Source organism: Pelecanus crispus, chromosome 8, assembly GCF_030463565.1.
Source record: "Pelecanus crispus isolate bPelCri1 chromosome 8, bPelCri1.pri, whole genome shotgun sequence".
NCBI lineage: Eukaryota > Metazoa > Chordata > Aves > Pelecaniformes > Pelecanidae > Pelecanus > Pelecanus crispus.
Window position 1 is genome coordinate 3,603,101 of NC_134650.1, and position 23,670 is coordinate 3,626,770.

General features: G+C 43.2%; 1 protein-coding gene across 3 annotated transcripts; it reads right to left on the reverse strand.

The window, feature by feature from the left end:
* Positions 1 to 1,759: 1,759 nt before the first annotated feature.
* Positions 1,760 to 18,762, reverse strand: PPP2CA (protein phosphatase 2 catalytic subunit alpha). 3 transcript variants are annotated; one of them, XM_075715184.1, is made up of 7 exons: positions 18,588 to 18,762; positions 5,771 to 5,980; positions 5,081 to 5,254; positions 4,807 to 4,896; positions 4,193 to 4,354; positions 3,269 to 3,387; positions 1,760 to 2,521 (listed from the first exon to the last, which is right to left on the reverse strand). In XM_075715184.1, exons 1-7 carry the CDS (start codon positions 18,687 to 18,689, stop codon positions 2,449 to 2,451), a joined length of 930 nt encoding a protein of 309 aa, XP_075571299.1. In that variant the 5' UTR covers positions 18,690 to 18,762; the 3' UTR covers positions 1,760 to 2,448. The 3 variants fall into 3 exon arrangements, with proteins under 3 accessions (XP_075571299.1, XP_075571301.1, XP_075571300.1); XM_075715186.1 differs by lacking the exon at positions 18,588 to 18,762 and adding an exon at positions 16,486 to 16,506; XM_075715185.1 differs by lacking the exon at positions 18,588 to 18,762 and adding an exon at positions 7,540 to 7,609.
* Between the last annotated feature and the right edge of the window lie 4,908 nt (positions 18,763 to 23,670).

The window sequence follows — 23,670 nt, forward strand, 5'->3', positions numbered from 1 at the left end:
CTTCACAGTTTATGGAATTTACCACTCTTCGTAGTGAAGAAGGGAGCATCAACACTGATCTCCAAAACAAGTGCAAACCCTAAATTATGCTCATTTCTCTGCAGCCAGCATCATCACAGTTTGAAGTGAAGGAAGTTTTGCTCAGGTGAACTTTAGTCAATCAGCTACCAATTAGACAGTAATTATTTCTACTTGAAGTTTTCCTTCTCCTCTTGAATCTTCCAAACACACATTCAGCTGGTTAGTGCTGCTGGTGGCCAATCTCCATCAGAGTAACATTTTTTTGTTCACAACGTGATATTCTCAATGAACTCATCAAATGGCCAGCCACAGCATAATTATGGGGGAAAGTGCAAAATCTGGAGTGACTTTCAACATTTTCCACTGCTTCTACTAACAACTGCTTGCATTTGTGTACAGAAACTGAACAAATGAGCTGAGCGCTCCCCCCCAGAGCAGGAGATGAGTCGCACCAATTAAAATAACAGGGAAAACAAAAAATAGGGCAAAGTCATTACTCTTGAAGGAATGGTGTCAATTAAGGCACAAAGTTCTATCTACAAAAAACACTGACAGAGAATGGCAAGCGAAAGGAATTTAAAGCGAACTACTCTCTACAGCAAAGGATTTTTTTTTTTTTTAATAGTGATCAAAGCAAAAGTTCCCAATATACTAAAAAAAGACACTTCAGATGCACTTATTTTTAGTATGCATTTCTTCCTGTAAGAGATCAAACTGCAGAAGACTAAGTGCTCTCAGAAACCATTTGGAAGCCAACCTACAGGACAAGTCTGAATTATTGTTGAAGAAAAAAAAAAAAAGCAACCACTCAAGCCTTCCAGAGGAGTAATGCTTGGTGAAATGAAGTAATGCTTGGTGAAACGCAGCACCTTCTTTGCAAGCTAAGAGAATTCAGCAGTCTTCCAGCAGAAGAGCAAGAAAGCCCCCAAAAGTACATCTAGGACTAGGCCTCCAGGTAAGTTGGACGTCTGCAAAATTTCTGTACTCTCCCTTAGAAGCAAGCAATAAAAAAAAAAAAAAAAATCCTCTATGTTGTTGCAGAGTCTACATTGTGCCCAAGGAATTTCCAGTCCCTTAACCAACATGAATATTGAGGCCGCTATTAAAACAGCGGCCAGGTACATCTTTTTAAGATCTGCCCGTTCAGTTTTCAAGGACAAGCCTTCAGAAGGCATAAAATTTGAGTTTGTTTTGAACAAAATAATCAAATCAGGATTCAAATTCTGCAACAAATTAGTAGAAAGCAAGTATTTTAACAGAAGTTAACATAAAACACATACCACTATTCTTCAGAAGGGAAGCTTGGGCAATACACGTAGTACTACATTTCAAGTTATTTCCTTTAATATTTAGAAAACTGGTTTTATTCTTAGTTTTTCAGAAAATGATTTTAAGTATTAGCACCTACATTGTAAATTACTCAAACTTAGATTTACACTTGACAAAAAAGCCACGCTCAAATCAATTAAGTTCTCCTATATTCTTCCGGTTTTGAATATTTCAGTAGAGCACCAAGAGGGAAAGAGAGCAACGTGTCAGTAATACACAAGCTCTGTTCTCAGCTGCATGAGATCACAGACCAGGCACCTCCCTGGGACAGAGCTCAAAAGGTCAGAGTTTTCCAGCATACTCCAATCACCTCAGTTTTAGTTATTCAAGGTGGAAATCTCTATGCAAGTTTATAAAACCCATCCAGCTACATGTTAGTTTATTAAACCACAGTTGACCTGAGATGCAATTAGGATTTGACATTTTTCCATACTTAGTTCACAAGTTTATTATGAAAAACACTGCAGCTCTGTCCTGCAGTAACATTGTTTTACAGAAAAAAACAGTTCTCTTCAAAGTAATTCACTATCCTTGGACAATTACAAGGGACAATATGGTAGGGCAAAGAGTGGAAAAGGGAACTGAGTGCAGACAAAAAAAAAAAATCAATACAATTAAATTAAACAGTATTCCCTGAAAATAAAACGAACAGTTTCAGAACAAATGAGGCCTTGGTACTTATTTTAAAAATGTTCTTTAAGCTTCAATGATTGTTTGCTGCTACCCTTATCTACAGTCATGCTGAATAAAGCTATAGCTAAATGGAAAGTTAAATGTATTCACGAGGTGTTAATGTCTACATCTTATTATTTGCAGTCTCTCAGAGAAAGCAAAAGTAACTACAAATAGCGCTATGCCAGAAACTGGTTTCTTGACCAACAATGTTGCTTCAGCATGCAATGAACTGGTTCATTCTAAAGTGGTCACAGTTGTTGACGACAAGAGGCTTTGTATTTGAATATGGCACGTCTTTTGGTCCATGTGAAAACAAGTTTGAATGTTAAATATTTTCTGACACTTTGGAGTTACTGTTGCTCTTCCCATTTTCTTTAGGTCAACATATGGTTCATGGCAATACTGTACAGGTCTAAAATCTCTTTACAGGAAGTAGTCTGGGGTGCGACGAGTAACATGCGGTTCACCTCTACGTGGCGCTGGATCAAACTGCAAACTGAAAAGCACAGATATTACTGAAACCGCAAGAGTTCAGTTGACATTCAGGTATGCTTTATATGTGAATTACAGTAGCAGCGGTCTGAACACAGGTAAGCCTTTTCAAGTTTTTTCAACTAATTCAAGTCTTCCAGAACAAGCGTTCAACTTCTTCCACTCCTTCTATTAGCACGTATTTATAATCCCCATATTTTAAACTCCTCTTATGATTACTATTGTCAACTGGAGAGAAATGAGTCTTCACTTGAAGACTCATATTGGTCAAACATGAGTACACATTTAGAAAGTTCAAGTCTCCACAATGCTTTTGCCTCGTTTACTAGTAAAGTTGCTGCTGTGGTAGTTAATCAGAAACTTCGTTAAAAAAGCCAACATCTTAACATCTGAAGAATTCAAAGACTCCAAAAGTCTCTTGCTCTAGACTGATAGGAGGGCACCACCTCAGTCGTGACAGAGTACTCCTACTCTCAAATCACCTCTCTAGTATTTCATTAAACTCCAGGTACACAAAACAAAAATGAGGAGTCTCACTTTAACCTGACAGACAGGATATCAGCAACAACTGTTCCAGATATTTGGCTCCAAGACTTTAGATGCGACTAACCCAACAATTCCACATTCACTTCACCTCCCAAAAAGCGTATAGGGAAAAGCCACACCTCAACACAGTAATTAAGTGGCATCTTGCTACAGCAACTATCTTAGAGTCACGGGCAATGTAAATCTCATTTTTAAACATACTTACAAGGAGTATTTTAGAGTATCATCGAGTTCCATAATTGCAGCCTGGTTGCCACAACGGTAACAATAATTTGGAGCACTGAAAATTGTTACTACATTCCGATCATGGCACCAGTTATACCCCTGGAGAGGAGGGGAAAAAAAAAAAAAAAGGAAAAATTATGACAACCAAGTTCATTTTTTGTACCCCATATAACCATCTGACTACTAGGCTGAATTTTTAAAGCACAAAACCCTAAGTAGCATTGGTAGGGTCATTTTAAGTAAGATTAAGGCTGTATCTTTATTTGTCATCTTGAAAGAAAAAGGGTCAAAAGGAATTTTGGCCTTCCTACATTTCTTCTTACTAGTAAGCATCAGCTAAACATATTTTTAAAAAAATCAGCAAAAATTCTCCACTGCATTAGCATTAAAAAATTAAAACAGCAATTCTGAAGTACACAATCTATTCTGAACCTTCAGCTGCAATCAACAAAACCAGAATCTGGACATACATTTAAAAATCTTACCTGCCAGGGATAACTAGATGCTAAGAACACACAGACACCCACCCCCAAGGTAAAAAGGAAAAATACATCTTTTTTTCAAGGCACACATATTTGTGTGCATTTTCTTATCAAGGGACTCAGCATTTACATTTAAGAACCTTTTTATCTACACAGAAATGCAGTCCCACATATACTGTTAAGTCTGTTTTGGGATGTTACCGTAAATTTTCAGAAAAAAGGCCAAAATAAAGGTTACTCCACTGTCAAACCAAGAAACTCCTTTAGTAGCACATGGATACTGTCAAAATAGAGTTTCTGGAAGACTCCCAGCTGGATCAACAGCTGTCACAGCAGCACATGCACATCTCTGACACACAGAGTACAGTATAACACACCAACTATGCAATGAAGAGTTTGAACACACAGACTGTCCTGCTTACCTCCATTACCAACTGATGAGCTCTTGAAACCAACGTAAGGCCATTAGCATGGTTAAAGGTTTCTGAAATATCCTGTCCAAATGTATAACCTGCACCTCGAGGAGAAATTCCCCAGCCGCCACGATCATCTGGATCTGACCATAGCAAGTCACACATTGGACCCTGTAAGAGATGTAGATGTTTCAGAAACAGAGACCTCACAAAAAACCCACACACACACCACCCCTGCACAACTTGTTCCAGCATCTCTTTAAGACTTGGGGGGGGGGGGGGGGGGGGGGGGGGGGAACCCATGCCTACCAACTACAACGGCTAGTCCAGTTAACACCTGAAATACTATCAAGAAGTTAATCTGAATGAAGAATTTTCATAGTAGTTCTCACCTCTGAGATCATTAAGTGGTACCTGCTGAGATTCTAGGCACACTACAACATGTTTGTTTCTTTAGGCAAGAACATCCCCCTTACTTTTCCTTCAAAAAACTAGAACAGGAAGACAGGTACTTTCATATTGCTAAGTTGTTTTCAATTTCATTTTCGGCCTGTGCACCCAAAACCCCAGTATATGCTGAATCATGAATCCCACTGTGGGTTTAGAAAATTATTTTTCAGTACCTCATGGGGAACTTCCTGCAAGCGATCAAGTGCTCTGATGTGATCCAGTGTATCTATCGATGGAGAGAGGCCACCATGTAGACAGAAAATCTGGAAGAGTTAGATATATGAAGTTTATCTCATTCATTTACATTCATTATATCACTGCAATTATAATTGTTTAGGAGAAAAATCTGCAAGAGATTCCTTTAAAGCTCAGAGCTGATAGAATACAGCATTAATAGCTCCCTTTACAACCAGTAGTAACATTTAACTTTGTACAATTTCAACATACCTGACCATCCACCAAGGCAGTTAGAGGCAGGTAATCAAAAAGGTCTGTAAAGTATTTCCAAACATTTGCATTTCCATATTTTCTTAAACATTCATCGTAGAAACCATATACTTGTGTAATTTGCCTGCTTTCATGGTTCCCTCGAAGAATTGTGATACGTTCACGGTAACGGACCTAAACACAAGAGTTTAGAGACATCAAAATACATATGCCTTCCCAAAAAACAAAATTTGCACCCCTCACCCCCCCATATGTCAATAAAGCTATAAAAACCAAATCCTTTTCAAGACAAAGATTCAATTATAACCTTTGAGAAAAGAAGGGATAATTCATTCAACTTGTCAGCTGCCAAATAATTTTGAGATTAATTACAAATTTTATTCATTGTTACAAGTGGACTTCACTACACCTGTGCATTAAGCTGATCTCTCCAAGCAAATTCTTAAAGACTGCTACTTAGGCAAATAAAAAAATAAATACAGCACTCATTTTAGAAAAAGTTCAGGCTTGCACCTGAACATTAATTTTTTTTTTCCCCCCAGAAGTATCTTAGAAAACTAAGACAGCCAACACTTCCGGTTTTGTACCTAGAATACCAATGTAATACAAATCATAACAGATACTAAGTGTAGTCAGGATAGTAATTACATATGTTTTATACAGAATTGTACAGCTGAGAAGGAAAGTTACCTTAAGGGCTACAAGCAATGTGACTGTTTCGACTGAATAATAGCCTCTGTCAACATAGTCCCCCATAAACAAGTAGTTTGTGTCTGGTGATTTGCCTCCAATTCTGAAAAGTTCCATGAGGTCGTGAAATTGTCCGTGGACATCTCCACAGACTGTGACTGGACATCGCACTTCTTGTACATTAGATTCTTTTGTCAAAATTTCTTTAGCCTATAAAACAAAAGACATGGAAATTGTGAGTTTCTCTGTATAGTTATTTTATTCAAAATATGCTCTACACCACTTCCAGCTCTCTACTGCCTGCCCTCTTTATCAACTCTTGTCCCTTTCCTTGTCTGAAGCACTTGGGATAAGAGTTTATCTTTATTTAAATCAAAATTTTGCTTTTATGCAACCCTGTATTAGTAGCAGAATTTTGTTTTGGTGTTTTTTTCGCTCCTCAAGGAGGGTATTTTAGAATTAGTTTCCAGCGGGCGGGGGGGAACAAACCACACACCAAACCACATCAAACCCTTAGACTTTCTACAAAAATAGTTCCATGAAGCATAAAACAATGACCATCACTGCTAGAACTGAAGAAGTTCATACGTATTGGGAAAAACTAAATCTAAAAATCATGCCAATGTCTTATCTCCAACCTGCCAAAAGCCTGAACTCAGACACAGCCAAAACCGAGACTCTCCCTCAGCGAGGTGAACACAGCCCTATCAGCTAGCAAAAGTTCGGTAATTCAGACATCCTGCTTCAGAAGAGTTTGCCACCCATCCATACATACAGCTTGGAAGGCAAAGGCAGGGAGTCCTACACGAAGCAGAAGTGAGAACGTAACTAATACCCAGTGGTATCAGCAATTGCAGAGCAGGTCATTTACCTGCACAAGCTTTCTGAACACATTTTGTATTTCAGTACACACAAGTAACATTGAGCTGTGTCTTTATAAACCAAATTAAGGAAACATCTTTGTCGTCACCATTTTTCCCACAAAACCATGTACATAAAAGTTGCAGACAAAGGCAATTCGTATGAATAAGCACAAGCTAAATATAGCATCAGAAAGGTAATTTTGAAATAACGTAATAATTCCTTAATTGTACCATCACACCGCCAGTTGTTAGTTTGTTCCCAGAAGTCACCAAACACGCCACTAATTTTCTAAATCAAGAGTGTATTAGAAATATAAATACAATTAGAAATGCATTATTAGAAATATAAACAAGTTTGCAAGTTACCATCTACAAAGATCTCCATGCCTTTCAAGCACCAATGTTCCTATTCAAAAAGGATCCCTTTTTTTACCTCATTACCAGAATGACAAGAGAATATATAGAAACTATATTCTATTTTATAACCCAAGGTATCTACAAGACTTGCAAAAAAAGCACCAAATACCACCTATGCACAGGCCATGCTGAATCCAAAATATTCTGAAACGTACACCAGTAAGACAGATGGAAGAACAGCACCACATTGGTTTTAGGGTCACTTTTCTTAACTTTATCAAACCTGACCTGACAACTAAAGCAGCATACTTTTTTTTTGGGGGGGGTGGGGGTGGGGAGGGGGTGGGTTGCTAAGCAAAGAAACATTTTGAGACACTAGAAAAAAAATCCATCATGATCTGAAGAGCACTGGATTTTAAAAGGTTGGGAAAGAAACATTTGAAGTTAAAATCTAAAACAGTATATTAAATACTGGGTATTGACATGAGCCAAGCTATTAAGAAACGTGCTGCTGTGTGCAGGTTTCCACCCTAGTCATGAAGCCATTACCTGGACAGTGACTGACACCCCCGCCCCCAAAAGTGGTCTCACTGTTCCAGCATATTGTCCAGGCTCACCACCACGGTCACCACTTCAAACACAAGAAGTGCCAGCAACACGTAGTTTAATGATGGAGATACATGAAATTCCACACTGGAAAGAACTGCAAAAACGCAATCATGGTTAAGCACCCTGCACAGCACAGAACTTCAGATATTACAGCATGAGCAATAGAGTTAAATCACTCTGCAGACATATTTACATCAAAAGTCAATCTCATGTGACAGTTTCCACTCATGCTGTGCCTAGTACTAAAGATAGGTCATCGTTGGCTTGTGGTAGATGCTAAAAGTGTAGATTTATTTTAAGATAGCCTGACTTAAGTTCATTTTAATGCAGTGACACTCACCGGATGTTTTGAAGGTGTTTTAACAGCCTTAGCCTCTTCTAAGACACTATTATGTTCAGAAGCATTAGCCATCTTAATTCTCCTTTTGACAGAGAACGTTGCAGACACTTACAGTGCTTCAATAGAAAAAAACGTACTCTTTAATTTGGAATGTTTTCTACTGCCTTATTTTCTTAACACATTGGAAGCACTGCACAAAGAATGCAGCATTCATTTTTCATCAAAGGTATGCGACGTTTATGCTGACCGAGATTAAAATGGCATAGTTCTCGGCAACAGAGTTGTTGCTTCCTCAGTTCTTGAAATATTAAATCACTCAGATATGCATATGACCAAACACGCAGATAAGTCAGACAGCTACTCTGATGGAAAAAGACTGTTCCAGGTCAACTTGCAAAACAGCAATCCCTATTTAACTCCTGCAATGAAGGAATGCTGGTGCACGGATTTCAGTATTTCCACATTCTGAAACTAGTTCCATGAAATACTGCCTCATGAACTGCTTAGCCCATTTACAGTCTTATCATGTCCCACAGTATTAACAGTGGCATATGCTGAAGTGCCTAAGCAGCATACTTGCCTCCACAAAGGAGCTTCAGCAGAGCTGAAAGTGGGGAAAAAACCAACACCCTGAAAACAAGGCAGCACCAAGTGGTCCATCAACTGTACCCCAAATTTCCACGTTAAATGCTTATAAAAGGGTAAAGCAAAAATTGTTTTAATATACCCTAATATAACAGAAACACAAGTTGGTAAGACAACAGCACATGTAATATTACAATTTCACAATTCAAATTTCACAGAAGTTAAGCTATCACTAATACGACTGAAGCATCTGTGACCTTGCCTTTGCACTGGACCACCCACCGCCCTGTGCAGCCTCATCTGCTTCCGCTCCCCCTTCATGGATCCTCTCCCCAAGATCCGCAATGATGCTGCTCGCTCAGCCACATCCCGCAACTCCCTCCCTGTCCATCCCCATCCATGCTCCCCCCAACACACGGGGCTTCCCACCAGCAGCTCTCCTGCACTTCCTCGGGGCAGGGAAGCAGCAGAGCACCGCAGCAGCCTTCGACACAGGACAGAGCACTCCTTGGCCAAACCACCCGATGAGGGACATGCGCCTGGTCCCTTGTACTTCAAAACCCCACTGACCTACTGCCAAGAAGGATAACAGTGCAATACCTTTGCAGCGTTTTGACACCAATGTTTTGAAACACCCACGTTTCACTGCCTATCACTAGGATAAACAGTTATGCAATTCTGAAACAGATTTTTCTTGAACACTTATCAGTGCTTTGGTTTCTCAATCTTTTTTCAGTTCCTAGCAATTCTTAATACTAAGACAGCCCTGAACTTCTGTCAATCCTCGTAAGTACACCACACCACAGGAAGTTTAACTTGTGATGGTATTCTACAATTTAAAAAAGATGAATAAACTTAAGCAAAAACTTGATATCAACAGCATACTACCTTACAATTATAAGCCCCTACCTCCAAAGCAGCTTAACTATTTTTTCACTACACGCTCCAATTTCAAAACCAAATGCAAATGCAGACTAAGACTGAAAAGAACCCATTATTTCAAACTGATAAATGCTAATTTTACAGCCAAGCACCAATAAAGTCTAGTGCAGAAAAAACATGCAGCTGTAAGACACAGTTGCACAAGAAGAGCATAAGAAGAACTAAGTAAAACACTGTTGTAGACAACAACTGCTGAGGCAGAAAGTCACATATTTTACTTAGAGCAATCTCAAAGTTCAAACAGTAAGCACATATCAAATACACTTCAGCTTAGTCATAGTGACTGGAACTCATTCCTACTTGATATCTGAAATATTGGCTTACCCAGCAATTTCTCTGGACAGAGGCAATTTGTACAATCCCAAAACACCCAAAAGACAACAAGAATAAAAGCAATATTGGTTTAAACACACAAGAAAACATCCCATTTTCACTTCATCGTAAAGCAAGTAGTACTGCATAAAAACACAACCTACTATTTAAGAATTAAAACATTCCTGAACCACAGCACATCTTCTAAATGGCCAGACGAACAGTAAAGCACTGTTTGGTTGCCTTTGTTTACAAAAAACATCTTTTATGCAAAACACTGTTCTTAAAATACAAATATTAGCTTCACTGTTTTAAGACAATGCAAGATCTAAGTGTAAACTCTGCATTTTTTTAATGAACAGTCAGGGATAAGAATTAAGAAAACTGTACAACCATTAAAGCTACTACTACCATATGGGTTTCAGATCTTCACAATTTCATTTAATGAGATGCAGTGGTTGTACGTATGCAGAGGTATCTCCTATTTCCCCTGTTCCCTGCATATATTTTGATCCTATATGTCACAGATTAAGGCTCAGAGTCCAGTGCCATAAAGGCTATAATCCATCCATCCACTCTCTCAACTCGCTCTACGCTGAGGACAAGCAAGTTTCCCCTCATGAGCAGAGTATATCATCAACCTTGCCTCACAGAATTCAAGTGGTTCATTTTGGGAAAAATCCTCTGAATTCATCTGCACCCAAACTCCTTTGTGTTTCCAGAACATATCAGTTATTTCTCCATTACTCCTACCCCTTCTTAGATTCACACATTCCAGCAAGAGCTGACAGCTCAAACCAAGTATCTACCCTGAAAAACTCTGGGGCACATCAGAAAAAAAAAAAAAGCAGTAAACATTACTGTGCCTTTGTAGAATGTAGAACAATGCTTGAAACTGCTGCATAGCAGCAAACCAGTGCTATAAAGCACTTCTCAAAAGATTACCACTAACTCAGTAAAGGAAATACAACCATTATTTTAATTAGACAACACAGCTCCGAAGTCATGGTTGCAGATGGTCATGTGTCATTCTTGGCAGCCCAGAATTCACACCTGCAATCCACCATGCTGTCTAGTAAAGCGCGTGTTGAGAGGCATCCACTGTAACCAAGGGGGGGGGGGAAGGTATTTATAGTTACCATACCGATATTTTGATGAGATCGAAGGCTTCAACCACACCCATAATTTCCTGTCATCAAGATGCACAGGATGTGACTAAAGACAGCACAACGATCAGCTAATTGGGATGAATACTGGTTTTAGCTGGCCAAACATCGTGGCCTGGAAGAGATTCCAGTTCCAAGCAAAGTCACCCATTACAGTCAGCAAGTCTTCTGCAGAAGAGTGAATGCATTGGTTGCCTTCAGTTTAAGGGTTTCCCCCCATCCCTTACTTGCAGAGGAAGGAGAAGGTGTTCAGACAAGATGGGCTCACCATTTTTAGCACAAAAAGTATTGTCACCCACCATCTGATATTTTAAACAAAACTAGAGAAATGAGGCCTCCAATATTGCCCTTCTGTGAAGGTACGACAGCAGTCAGATTACATATGACACAAATGGGAAACTGATTCATTCTGAACTTCAGAATCCACTAAGGAGTTCAATGTGAATGTATAAGTAGGAATAAAATTAAAGTTCCCCATTGACATTTAATTATTCAGTATTCCAAAGTAAGTAAAACCAGGATTTCTCTCTGGTTTTGTGACTAGCACCTATACCTCCATCTCCAACCTCTTTCACTACTGGAGGTTTACAACTCGGTGAAAGAAAACAAGGTGCGCCCGGTCAAAGAGTCACAGCGCAGCTCCTGAGAACGTGTGTCACAACGTGGTCACTACATTTGTAGCCCTTAATTTTCTTGGGATAAGGCAAATAGAACTAACAGATTAACTCAAAAGTTTTATTTTAATTCAAATTGCTCAAAATGAAAGTTTGGTAGCTTACGTATCAACGACTATTTGTCAGTGAACAAAACCAGGCAATTAACTCACCAAAAAAAAAGCATAAAATCCAACCAGCTTTGTATTTCACAACACACAACAAAGTACCCTTCTTCACTGCCCCACAACTTGGCAACAACTGCTCCCTTACTCTTTTAGCAATTCCTGTTTAGTTAGAAGAGAGTCCAGTTAAACGCAAGATGTTAGCCAACCAGAAGAGCAATCCTAATGCCAGTACTGCATGTAAGATTAAATGAGACAACCACCTTCCTTTTTCTCCTGTAAATTCTAGAAGCTCTACCAAGAAAGCATACAGGCAGTAAAATTTTGCCAAATAACCCTCTATGCCTTTGTATTAGAAAGCAATGACTGACAACACTTGCAGCCTTCGTAGTCCCCTCAACACTTCAATTTCGAAAAATCATTAGCAATAGTACATACTCAGCATAACTGAAAGGAGCATTCTTTCCCTCAGACACAGATTTGGGAGAAGGAAAGGGGAACTGCTATTTAAGTATCAGTGGCTGACAAGACCAGATGGAAAAAGAGGATAGGAAGGGGCTCCTCTGAAAGAACTTGATGTCATTATTTTGCTTCATACAAACGATCTTGGCATCTTTAACTTTGAATTAAAAGAAAAACAAAGTCTAGCAAAATCTTTCTAAAAAAAAATATAGGAGGCCAAATAGGTCAGGAAATCCAGATGCCATCCTCTCTACACGGGAGTTCCAAGAAACACAACAACAGCAGTAATGCATGAAGCTGACTGCTTACTTACACAGAGATAGTCTTCAGTCCCCTCTGTAGAACAAGCTGTATCCATTTTGTATCATTCAAGTTGTTAAAAAAAGAAATAGGCTAAAGGTATTCCCAAACTAGCTGTGCCCAGCACCTGCAAATCCAGCTTCATGTAATAAACTCAAGCGGTTTTCACCTCTTTTGCTCAAATAACTCCAACCACAGCTAGGTACGGTCATGTTAAAGGTACAGTCAGGATAGCAACTGGAGGATGGGGTAGGCACGCCTGTCAAAACTCAAGAAATGTACTTCAAAACCAGCTAGCAAGCAGGTCACACCTATATTGGAAGGTATTTTCAATATACCCAGCAGAAATACTGGAGACCTGACTACTGAGCAATTGAGCTCCAGTATTTATTCTTTAGCTAGGACTGTTTTCCAGCTTCACATACCAGCTAAAGAAAAGGAACCAAGGGTAACAACTATGTCGCTGAATATGGGTGTAGTGTTTAAGGGTCCCTAAACGAGGATGGAAATTCAAGTACTGCTCCTTCGATTCCCTTCGCACAGCCTTTTGCACAAGGCCTCCTTAACTCATGCCAGACAGGTCAGGTTATTACACTGTTTAAGGCAACCCAGATGACTAACTGAAAATGGCTGGGGAGCAATCACAGAGCAGCACTGTCATCAGATTGAGGAGGCAACAGCCTCACCACAGGTGGATTTGGAAGGGGACATCAAACTACAGCCTCATCCGTGTCCTGAGCATTAAATTGGTACAACTTGAGTAGGAACTTGCTCTGACTTAAGAGTCCTTACTTCTGTTATCTTAAGCTATGCCCAAAATAACTCCCAAAACACCACAAAAATATCTGTCACTCCTATTTGATCACAACTCATGTTGTAATTAAAACAAAACAAACCAAAAACCACCCCACCGCCAGCACAACTCAATTTTACAGAATTTCCTAGAATTGAAAAAAATTAGAAAGGTGCTGATGCTACAAGAATTGGCGCATACAAGACTAAACTCTCATACGCACATCAAAATGTTCTAAGTAGAATCAGGACTAGGCGAGAAGGCTGGCAAGGTTGACACTTCAAATGCCTTTTGTGTAAAGAGACAATTTCCATTTTATATTACCAACCATCACAAAAAAAAAAAGAAAAACCCCACAGAACACTGGGAGTGAAAGGATCTTTTTTTGTGCAAGTGTTCCAGAATAATCTGAAATGCGGTTATTAAAATGTCACAAAAAGCTTTTCACAATCCGCCTGTAACTCTTCAGAGATGGAAGGTGTAACTATATGCACCCATCAATAGCTCGATCCCCGGCTATGTTCAACGAAGCAGCAGCAAAGGAGTCCTAAACCATCCTCTGGTCTCCCACAGCCCCTGGAACAACTGAAGAGGGCCCTCCCGCCATCGGCAGCGGTTTAAGGGTCTCCCTGTGGGTGAATCCAGAAGCCAATGCAAGTAGCTAGGAGGAACTGAAATGCGGTGCCTTCCAGACCCACGCTCCTCTTCTGCCAGGCGAAGGAGAGGGATGGAGGGACACAGAACTTGTCCAATACACAGCCCACCGCACGGAAACTCTCAATAGCTACAAATTCTGTTGGGGCAGGTTTTTCAGTTGATTTACAGCAGGTTCAGACGGGAACATTCATTTTTACAATCATCCTATTTGAAAAATAGTTATATGTGATTGTTACATGTAAAGATATGGGAACACAAAAGCTAGCTAATGGAAAAGCCCTTGCAAACATGGCTGGAGACAATTTAAAATAATTACCTAAGAAAGATAACTCCCCAACAGCAAAGGCAGCAGAAGGGAACATGTGCCCCTCTCTGTCTGAAAAAGCAGCAGGGCAGACATCTCAGGGCCGTAATAGCTTAAAACACAGGAGTGAGGTTGACAAAACTTGCCAGTCCTGTGCAAGGAACTGAACTTTGATTGCGCGGGGGGTGTTGACCCAAAAGAAAGCTTCATCAGTAACATACTGCCCTCCCAGAACTAAGGCACTTAACATAAGCTGAACGAGCTCAAGCAGCTTATGCAGCTGCAGTGGGTACACACATGTTTGGTTAGTTCTCATCTGCAATCAGCCTCAGAAAATCTAACATGGAAGATCTGGTGTTAAACAAAGGTGGAAGTTCTGCAACAGGAAAAAAAATTAGAAAACTACAGCATTAACAAGGTACATACCAGAGAACAGTATGGCCCAGAAACATATTTATACCATGAAAATTAGCGCTGGTGACAAATGAAAAAGCGAATGTAACCAAGATCATTGTTACAGATCAAAAGCTGCAGGAGACAAGGCTGGAATTAATGTTTCTTGAATGCCTTTACCAGCATCAGCCCTTCACTTCGTTTAAAAAATTTTCGATAGCAGCACCGTCTATTCAGACGTATTTTACTAGCAGTAATTCAAGTACACTGGAAGAGAACCCCGAACACTCTACACAGCATATATGACCAAACTGTCATCTTTTTCTAAAAACTGGATGCCATGTTCAAACCCACTTAATTACAGCGAGTATTTCCAGGGGAGAGTCTCCGATACCTCTCCCTCCACCTGCACTAGATACCTTCTGGAATAACCAATGGAAACTCTATCCACAAATTCAACTCATTCCTTTGTGAATTTTTAGACTGTCATCCCACCTTCCTGAGCAATGTACCACACCCCCATCTCCTGTGATAAAGTGCATTTATGCACACAGTGAGGAGGCAAGACCGCTTCCCTCTACTCTCACAGAGTATGGAAAACAACAGTACTCCAAAACAGCATCCCTTTATTCAAAATGGCCAGCGGAAAAACCCTCACCTGGCAATAAAGGACTTCCTTTCTCCTCTGTTCATGGACAACAGTCAATAAATGATTCAGCGTTAGCAGGACAAACGCTGCTGATATGCAACAGTGACTATACGGTGTACATTTTGACTGCTTCTTCAAAGCTTACACTTACCAAATCCTTAAGCAAAGCACGCACAACTGGTCACACAAATGATGTATCATAAAATACAGAGCACATATTAAGCCTAGAATAACTTAACTGCCACTCAGAGGCTCATATTTTTTTCAAATCATCTGTGAAAGTGTTATGTATTATTCATGGTTACAAATTATTCCTAGACTGAGAAGACATTTCTGCCCAGTTACCACCACCACGCAGGTAACCAGGCACAAGGTAAGAGGCGCTAGGAAAGTAACTGGGATGAATGAATGACCACACTTAATTATTATGTTTGTAAATAGCTGTTATGTTCTTTAGATATCGATACTGAACTACAAGAGAGCCCTTAGGCTTATTCTTATTAGACAGGCACCAGTCTGCACACACCAAGTCCCAGCAGATCAAGAAATACCAGTCAGGAAGATCATCCAATCAAATAGCGTTATGGGGAAAAAGTCCTCACAAAGATTTTTATTTATTTATTTATTTTAACTAGCCCTAGCTACAATTCCATGTGGTGAAGGATGCCAGTTTGTACCTGGTAGGGTCTTTATCTGTCCTTTGGAACAGTTAGCTGTATGTGACACCATCCTTAACACATTAAGCTATTTATGGAAAAACATAACCTTTGGGTGCGATTACATCCACGAAACTACTTAAGACAATCAAAACACGAAGCACAACTCAGCGAAGTTGCTGAGAGTCAGTGCTGGGAGCGCAGAAACACGTTAAAGCGAACGCTGTCTCTCAGCAGGAGGGCACAGAATTCAACTAACGCCCTACTTTCCCGAATATGGCTTCCCACTCGAGGGGGCAGAGACAACTTGATGGAAAACTCGGACTTTGGGGGCCTACTTTCAATTCCTTGCATCAGCAACTATGTAAGAACTTCACTACTCTTAGCAGGAAGTCCCAGTAAATGCACCTGTAGTTACCAGCAACAAATCACCTTTCCTTAACATAAACAGCCATGTGGCTGTACTCTGCAAAGGGCTGACCGCAAACCAGTCAGAGAGAGGGAATTTCAGCTCAAGCACGGTATCACGCTACCCAGAGAAATAAATACCTTTGGTCTGGAGCTGGCTCGTATCCACCCAACTCAAGGCAAAGATGCTACTGATAAATGGTATTTTTCAGGTAGACTTCTCACGCACATTCTTGCGGTCTCTCCTCTCAAAACACAGCAGTTAAGAGACACAACTTGCTGTAACTTTTCCTTTTACCCGCCATTATTTTGGTGACGAGCATTACGCATTTATCCAGAAATACAGCTCGTTTCCATTCTTCACTGGGGAAAAAATGAAAATGTCATCTTGCGCAACAACGATGACAATGGGACTACGGTATCTTCTGTAAGGAATTTCTAATGGCCTGCCTACTCCTCACTTATTGAAAACTCCCAGTAAATTGAAAGCTTTCTGTATATTCCTCACGCTCCTGCAAGTTACCACACAACCTTACAAAACACACCCACTCACGCGGTATTTGGGCCCCTGTACCAGCATCGGTTTATAAACGGTGGCAAGTGGAATACTCGCCTCTCCAACGAAGCGATACAAGGAGGAAGCTGGACCACCGTCATTAGAGACACGCATGAAAAATAGCCAGGCCGTGACATTGCCGCTTCTTTGCAACACAATTTAGAATACACAAACTGTATCAAATGGTAACAATTTCAAGTTGCTAGAATACTAGTCAACTAAAATTTGAACTGGAGCAAGAACCCATCTAGCCAAAACCACTGCAAGTTCTTTAGTAAGTTCATGGTCAGTCCTCTGGAAACAATTTGCTTCCAAAACAACACACTGTAGTATTTGGAGGCATGATGCCAAATTTAAAATATTCTCATTACTTCTTGTGGCAGGTATGCAGCCTTCTTTAGAACTCAGGACACCAGTATCTTCCCATATTTCTTAATTTCTTGTTCCCAAACTGTCCACAAATACTACTTCCTTCGGTCTAGAAAGGTAGGAACACATAAAACCTTCAGTAACCAAAAAAACTGCTCAGCTATTAAGTTACATCCAGAATTAGAATCCAATTGGAAAATGCAGCTGGATGCTACTAGAACAAATTTCTCCTTGAATTTCCAAAAGGCCATCTATTCTGGGCTGATTTTAAGACCTTTCTAAAGTATAAATGCCTCAAACAGCACAGCACTCTAACATCCAAGTCTCAACATTTTCAATCCGTCACCATAAAAATAAATAGCTGTATGGCATCCCAACTGCCTATTCCATGAATTTCATGAAACCCTGAATCTTATGTTCAGAGAAACCAAAGTCCCAAAGCTCATCTACCCTTCAATTAGTTATAAATGCGTCTGTGCTTATTTAGAGCATTAAAAAAAAAAATCAAAGCTGTTAGGTTCAAGCAGCAGCTCTTTACCCCGTGTAATTTTCAACTGATTACCATAAGCTTTTATTTTCATTGTAGTAACTTACGCTTTTCGGGGCTGCTTTAAAATTTTAACCGTATCGTGACAGGCCGTCGCGCCCATTCACGCGTGACCCTCCGCGCACCACGGCCGGCCAGACCGGCGGGCACGGCTCCCCCCGCCCAGCCGAGCCCGGCGCCGAGCGGGGCCCGAGGAGGGGCCGGGGCAGCGGGGAAGCGCCGGGGCCGGTGCAGCGCCCGCCGGCCGGCCGGGCCCCCCGCCTCCCTCCGCCCCGGGATGGCGGCCGCGCTCGGGGGTCTCTCCCGAGAATCCCGGCAGCGGCGCCATTTTAGGAGGCGATGAAAAGGCGGGAGGCGGAGCCAGGCCCAGCGCAGCGAGAGGGGGCGCGGATCCGCCCGCCGAGGGGCCGCGGCTCGCCCGGCTCCCCGGCCCGCTACCCCCGCCGGCGGGACGGCCGCCAGCCAGCCCCGCGGGGCCGCCCGAGAGGCCCCGGCCCGCCAGCCCGCTCGCCCCGACGCCTCTTCCCGCGTCCCGCCCGCAGACCCCCCGCCTACCCGGCGGAGAGGCGCCTCCCCCCCGCCCGGCAGCACCTTCCCCGGCTCCCCGGCCGCTCGCCTTCCCGCCCAGGGGCCGCCCCGGCTCCCCCACCGGGCGCCGCGGCCCCGCAGCGCCCGGGCCCCTGCCCCCACCGCCTCCCGCAACCCCTCGCCCGCCCGGCGGGGAGCAGCCCCGCCGCCCGCCCGCCCGCCCGCCCGCTCGCCGCCCCTCACCTTCTCGCAGAGGTTCTTCACCTGCCCCTCGGACAACTGCTTGCACTCGTTGAGCTGCTCCACCCACTGGTCGAGCTCCTTGGTGAAGACCTTCTCCTCCATCCCGCTCTCCCCCCTCCTCGCCGGCTGCTACTGCTGCTGCCGCACCACCCCGGAGACCCCTGCGATCCGCGCTACCCAGCGGCGGCCGCGACGCGGCAAGACAGACGGCGGAAGCGGCCCGGGGCGCTGGAAGTCGAGCGGGCGGCGCGGCGCTCCCCGCTGCTGCAGCTCTGCCGCCCGCTGCCTCGCACCAGACCCTGTAATGGCTGCCGCTCCTGACGTCACCGCCTCGGCTTCTACTACGGGGAAGGGGGGGGGAGGGAGACGCCACGCTAAGCAACGGCGCATGCGCAGTCTCCGGGCGGGGCCGCGCCTGCGCGTTGGCCCGGCCTGCGCGGGACCAGCCCGACCGGCGGGGCGGCGGTGGCGGCGGCGGCGGCGGGACGGAGCCGGGGCCGGGGCGCGGCTGCGCCTGCGCGGCGGCGGCGCTTGCGCATTGCGGGTGAGAGGGGCTGCGGCGCATGCGCGGGGGGGGCTGTGGGGACGGGTCTTTCCCGCCCGATGCGTTGTGAGGCGCCGGGTCCCGGTCCTGGTCCCGAGCACTCCGCTGGGCCTCTGGTGCGTGGGACCAGCGGTGCCGCTGAGGGCCGGCGCCCTCCTCCTCAGCGGGGCTCTGCCCGCAGCCCTGAGGCGGGAGCGGAGGGCGCTGCCGTGAGGGGGCCGCTGCCGTGAGGGGGCCGCTGCCGGCGGCCTGGCATGGCGGTGCCTGCCCGGGAGAACCGTGAGGGCAGCGAGGCGGCCTGGCCCCGGTGTGCTGAGCGCCGGCTCCTCGGGGGCACAGCCCGGACGGGGTGGCCGGCCTGCCAAATACCTGCCGGGGGGTCAGGGAGTGCTTTTCAATCGCTCCGCCCGGCTTCACGGTGTTCGTGCTTCTCCTTGCCGTCCTGAGCACGCTTACCGCGTCCCTCTGGGAACAAGGCAGTGGAGGGCACTTGCTGGTGTTAGGTACTCGGAAATAAATCTTTCCAGCCCAAGCATGAGCGTTAAATACTGTCTCGGTTGTACCACCACGTAGTGCTTAGTTTAAAAAAGGCTGTATTGCTTTGCTTTTCCTTAAAACTATTTATACCGACAGAGTTCTTGGAAGACTTGAGTTTATTATGCCCTTTTAAGTGAGAAGGAATAAGTGAGGCGACGGGTAAGCTTTCAGCAAAATACAGGAAACTAGTGGTGGACCTCAGCTACCGTAGTGTACTCAGCCATTTGTGTTCTACCTAAAGGAAAATATGTCAGCAAGATAAGAGACAAATAAGATGCAATAAAAAGGAGCGAAAGAAACATGCATCAGTGATCTGTAATGGATTAGGTACTTTATTGCAGTTTGCGTCTTAAATTATAGAGAATGCAAGATTTCCCTTCAATAACTTCCTAAATGCATGAAATGATCAGTAAAAAAAAATTCTTTCACTGAAATGGGTCAAAATTTGGACAATGTACCCTGTTGAAATTCTCACATCAGCAAGGACTTTTCCTGGTTAATTGTCTTGGTCAGGGTTTGCCTCATACAGAGTCTAAATTGTTAAATTCTTTGCCTAGTATTGAAGCAAATTAACAATTACATAGTGAGCAAGGGGAAAAGAATGTTTGCTTTCATAGGTCAGTCTCGGTTTCTTGGTGTCATACTCTCCTAGTAGACATCAGTTTGTTTGAATAACCTAACTCGGGTGGTTTGTTTTTCTCCCAGGATGTTTTTGCACTTTTTACATAGGTTTCCGTCTTTCGATGTTCTTAGTTTTGTACGTAAAGTTGTAGAAGGGGAAGTGTTATTCACTGAAAAATGATAGGTTTCAAGAATTTACTTTGTAGCACGTCTTCCTTAATACTCCCAAAATAATCTTGAACAAATAAGTGCAGAGAACATGAAGCAATACCATCACCTCTTGTGTAACTGGCCAAGCTAAAGTTTCTTTTCCCTAATAACTGTTGACCTTCTGGCATAGTAAGATGTTTTAACACCACATTTAGCTCAGTATTTTCCATACAGATAGTGAAGTTCTTGGTGAAACTCAAGTAGGTTGCATCTGTGAACTCACGGTGTCAGTTAATTATGCTTTTGTCTACAACAAGTAACTAATTGCTGTTACTTCTTACTTATTGTCCACAACATTCAGAAAAATCCGAACCTGCAATTTTTGCTACTCTGTGCCTCAGTCTCAAGAGAAATGAGTGCTTCAGCACCTTGTTGCGGTTGAACTCTGATCCAGAACAAGGTGTTCTCTGCGCTGGGTGACAGTCACTTTGGGCTGACAGGAAGAGGGCAGCGGTGGCAGTCCCCTCTCAATATTATTTCCTCTGTTGCCAGCAAAAATGAGTGTTCAGAAAAACCTGATCTACTTGAAAAAGTGTTCTTTGTTGCATCTGTACCCTTGTCCACTTCTTTATGCGGGTGTACAGCTGGTTTGAGCTGACGTGGGAAGGGAGGCAGGGGGTCAGGATCACGGAAGGGGCCGGGTTGACAGGGAGCTGTGGAGATCGCCTGGTCCAGCCTTCAGCTGAAGGCAGCGCCTTGGTTTGGGGGGTCAGCTGCAGTTCTGGGGCTCTCTGTGGCAGTCAGTTGGTCCAGCTGAACAAGAGGCTGTGCTGGGTAGCGGTCCCAGTGCTCAAAACGGGGCAGGACTGCCTTGCCCGCTGCCGGCTGCGTTGCCGGAATAGGAAAGATGGAGCGAGAGCTGAAACAAAACCTTCTCAGCAGCAGGCAACTATTAACCTGGCTAATTTGCTTATGAAACTACAACCAAACTCTTGTGATGTTTTATCTGATAGGTGTGGGGAAAGCACAGCTAGCATGGATTAGACAGGGTTCCTTACAGATTGCAATAACTATCGCTGCTGTCTTTAGAGCAAGTGTGATGGTTCCCAAACCCACCGCTGTTTCACAGGAGCATAGTGTTAAAGTGCTAAGGCGCTAAGTGCTATGGCATTAAGGTTCCTAAGAAAGGAACCCTTTTTGTTTGAAAAGACTCAGTTGGAGCTCTTAACTGCCAGGACGAGCCCCACTTGGGAAGGGGTAGGGGATTCAGCACTCCCTGCCTGCAGCTGAAGCTGTGCCGTTGTCTGGGAGAGAATTCAGGACTCAGCACAGGGAATTCAGGATTCGGTTATCTGGACACTCACAGAGAAGGGGAAAATTTTGGTTTCCATCTCCACCCCAAGCATTAGCTCTGCATTTTATCCTCATATTCTTTCAAATCGTCTGTGTGTGGATCAGAAGTCAGATCTCATTCCTCCCTCCTACTTGAGAGTCATAATCAATAGTTTAGAGAATCACGGTTGCTTTTCTCTTCTTTCTTAGATAGTTATCTGAGCCTTCAAAGGAGAACTAAATAATGAAAGAATACCTGCTGTGTTGCATAAGTTGGGGGTTTGTCAGTACTTCAGATAGACAGTAAGATTAAACTGCGAATTGTGAGACGGCAGTAATAATACTTCGCATTCAGTATGTGAATATATGCCAGGCTTTCGTGTGTGTGTGGTTTGTAACTAAGGAGATCGGCTGGGTGTGGCTGCCGCGATGAGTCAAGGGTAGCCCATGCTGCTGTACGCGATCCCAGCACTTGCGTCGGTGACGAGTGCTTCATATGTACGGCATTCCTTAAAAAGATTAACTCTTCAGGCTGACTGCACTTAACGTTTACACACAGCGAGTTGGTAGGTTATTCAGCTTTTTTGCAAAACCACCTATAGTGCCAACTATTTCTGTAAGGGTGTGAAATGAATCTCAAACTCCCCGACGTGTGTGTTAGCAATCGCAATAAGCTTATCGGTTACTGCAGTAACACCGACATTTCTGTTGTAGTATAAGAGACATCAGTCAGTGTTTAAATTAGGCGGATTTATATTGCCGGGCATTGTACAACTCTGTGAATGCAGCGTTGATTAAGCATTGTAGGGTAAGGAACACGTAAATTAGTTTTCTTCACACTTAGCTCCCTCTGAATATTTTACTGGTTCTAAATTATCTGTCAATGCATGTCTGAAGTGTCTGTTGCTATGGTGTTTTAATACTAAATGCAGAATTAAAAGGCTATGCAGTATTGTAATAATGAGTTGCCACCTTTTGATGGAGGGCTGCCTTCTTTGATTACTACATTTTTTTGTAAGCAAGGGATATAGACACTGGTACTATAGTGTAGAAGTCAACTGCCTCTATGGGGAAAGGGGCTTTTCCTGATCAGATGAAGCCAGAAGTACGTATCGTGTCATCTCTCACGTATTCAGATACTGGCCACTTACTGAGACAAAATACTGTATGTTTTGTGCCTAGGAGTCCCAGTCAATCAGATAAATCTTGCAATCTTTAGTAGAACAATTGCAAAAGGTAGGATCTAGAGAGAAGCTGCTTGCATCAGATATTTCTGTTACATCAGCATGAACAAATACTATTTCTGTATATTTGACTCATTCCAGAGTCCAGATAGTGTGTGACAAAATCAGTGACATCAGTAATACCACTATCAACAGAGGCCTACTCACTTGCAAAGTTCAATTAAATGGCTTCTGTGCAGGGTGGAATCTCATTATTAATCACCTCATGTACCGCAAAACTTATTACCTGAAATGTGCTAGTTCATAGTTCGCTCTGGTGTTGTAGAGAAAGCGGGAAGTGTACAGTCTTATTGAAAGAAGAAGTTACAAACTAACTGTGAAAATCACATTTTCACATCGCTGTGGGTACAGATACTTCGTAGTCAAGAATCTTTAAAAAGCTAGGAAAAGGGTGCTCATTTGCAAATACTAGGTTTTTAATATTTCACTAATATCTTGTGTCCTACTCTCTCCCCACAGCATGGCACCGAACGCCGCTCTCAGCTTGCGCATCCAGCCTGGCACTGGCTCCTGGCTGGCGGGGCAGGAGCACCGGCACATCACTGTGCACCCAAGCACGTGGCCGTGTTCTTCCTCAGTCCCGAAAATGCTACGTATCCTCTAACAGCTCTTATCTTTAGAGCATTTTACAAATGCTACCGCTGCCAGGACAAAT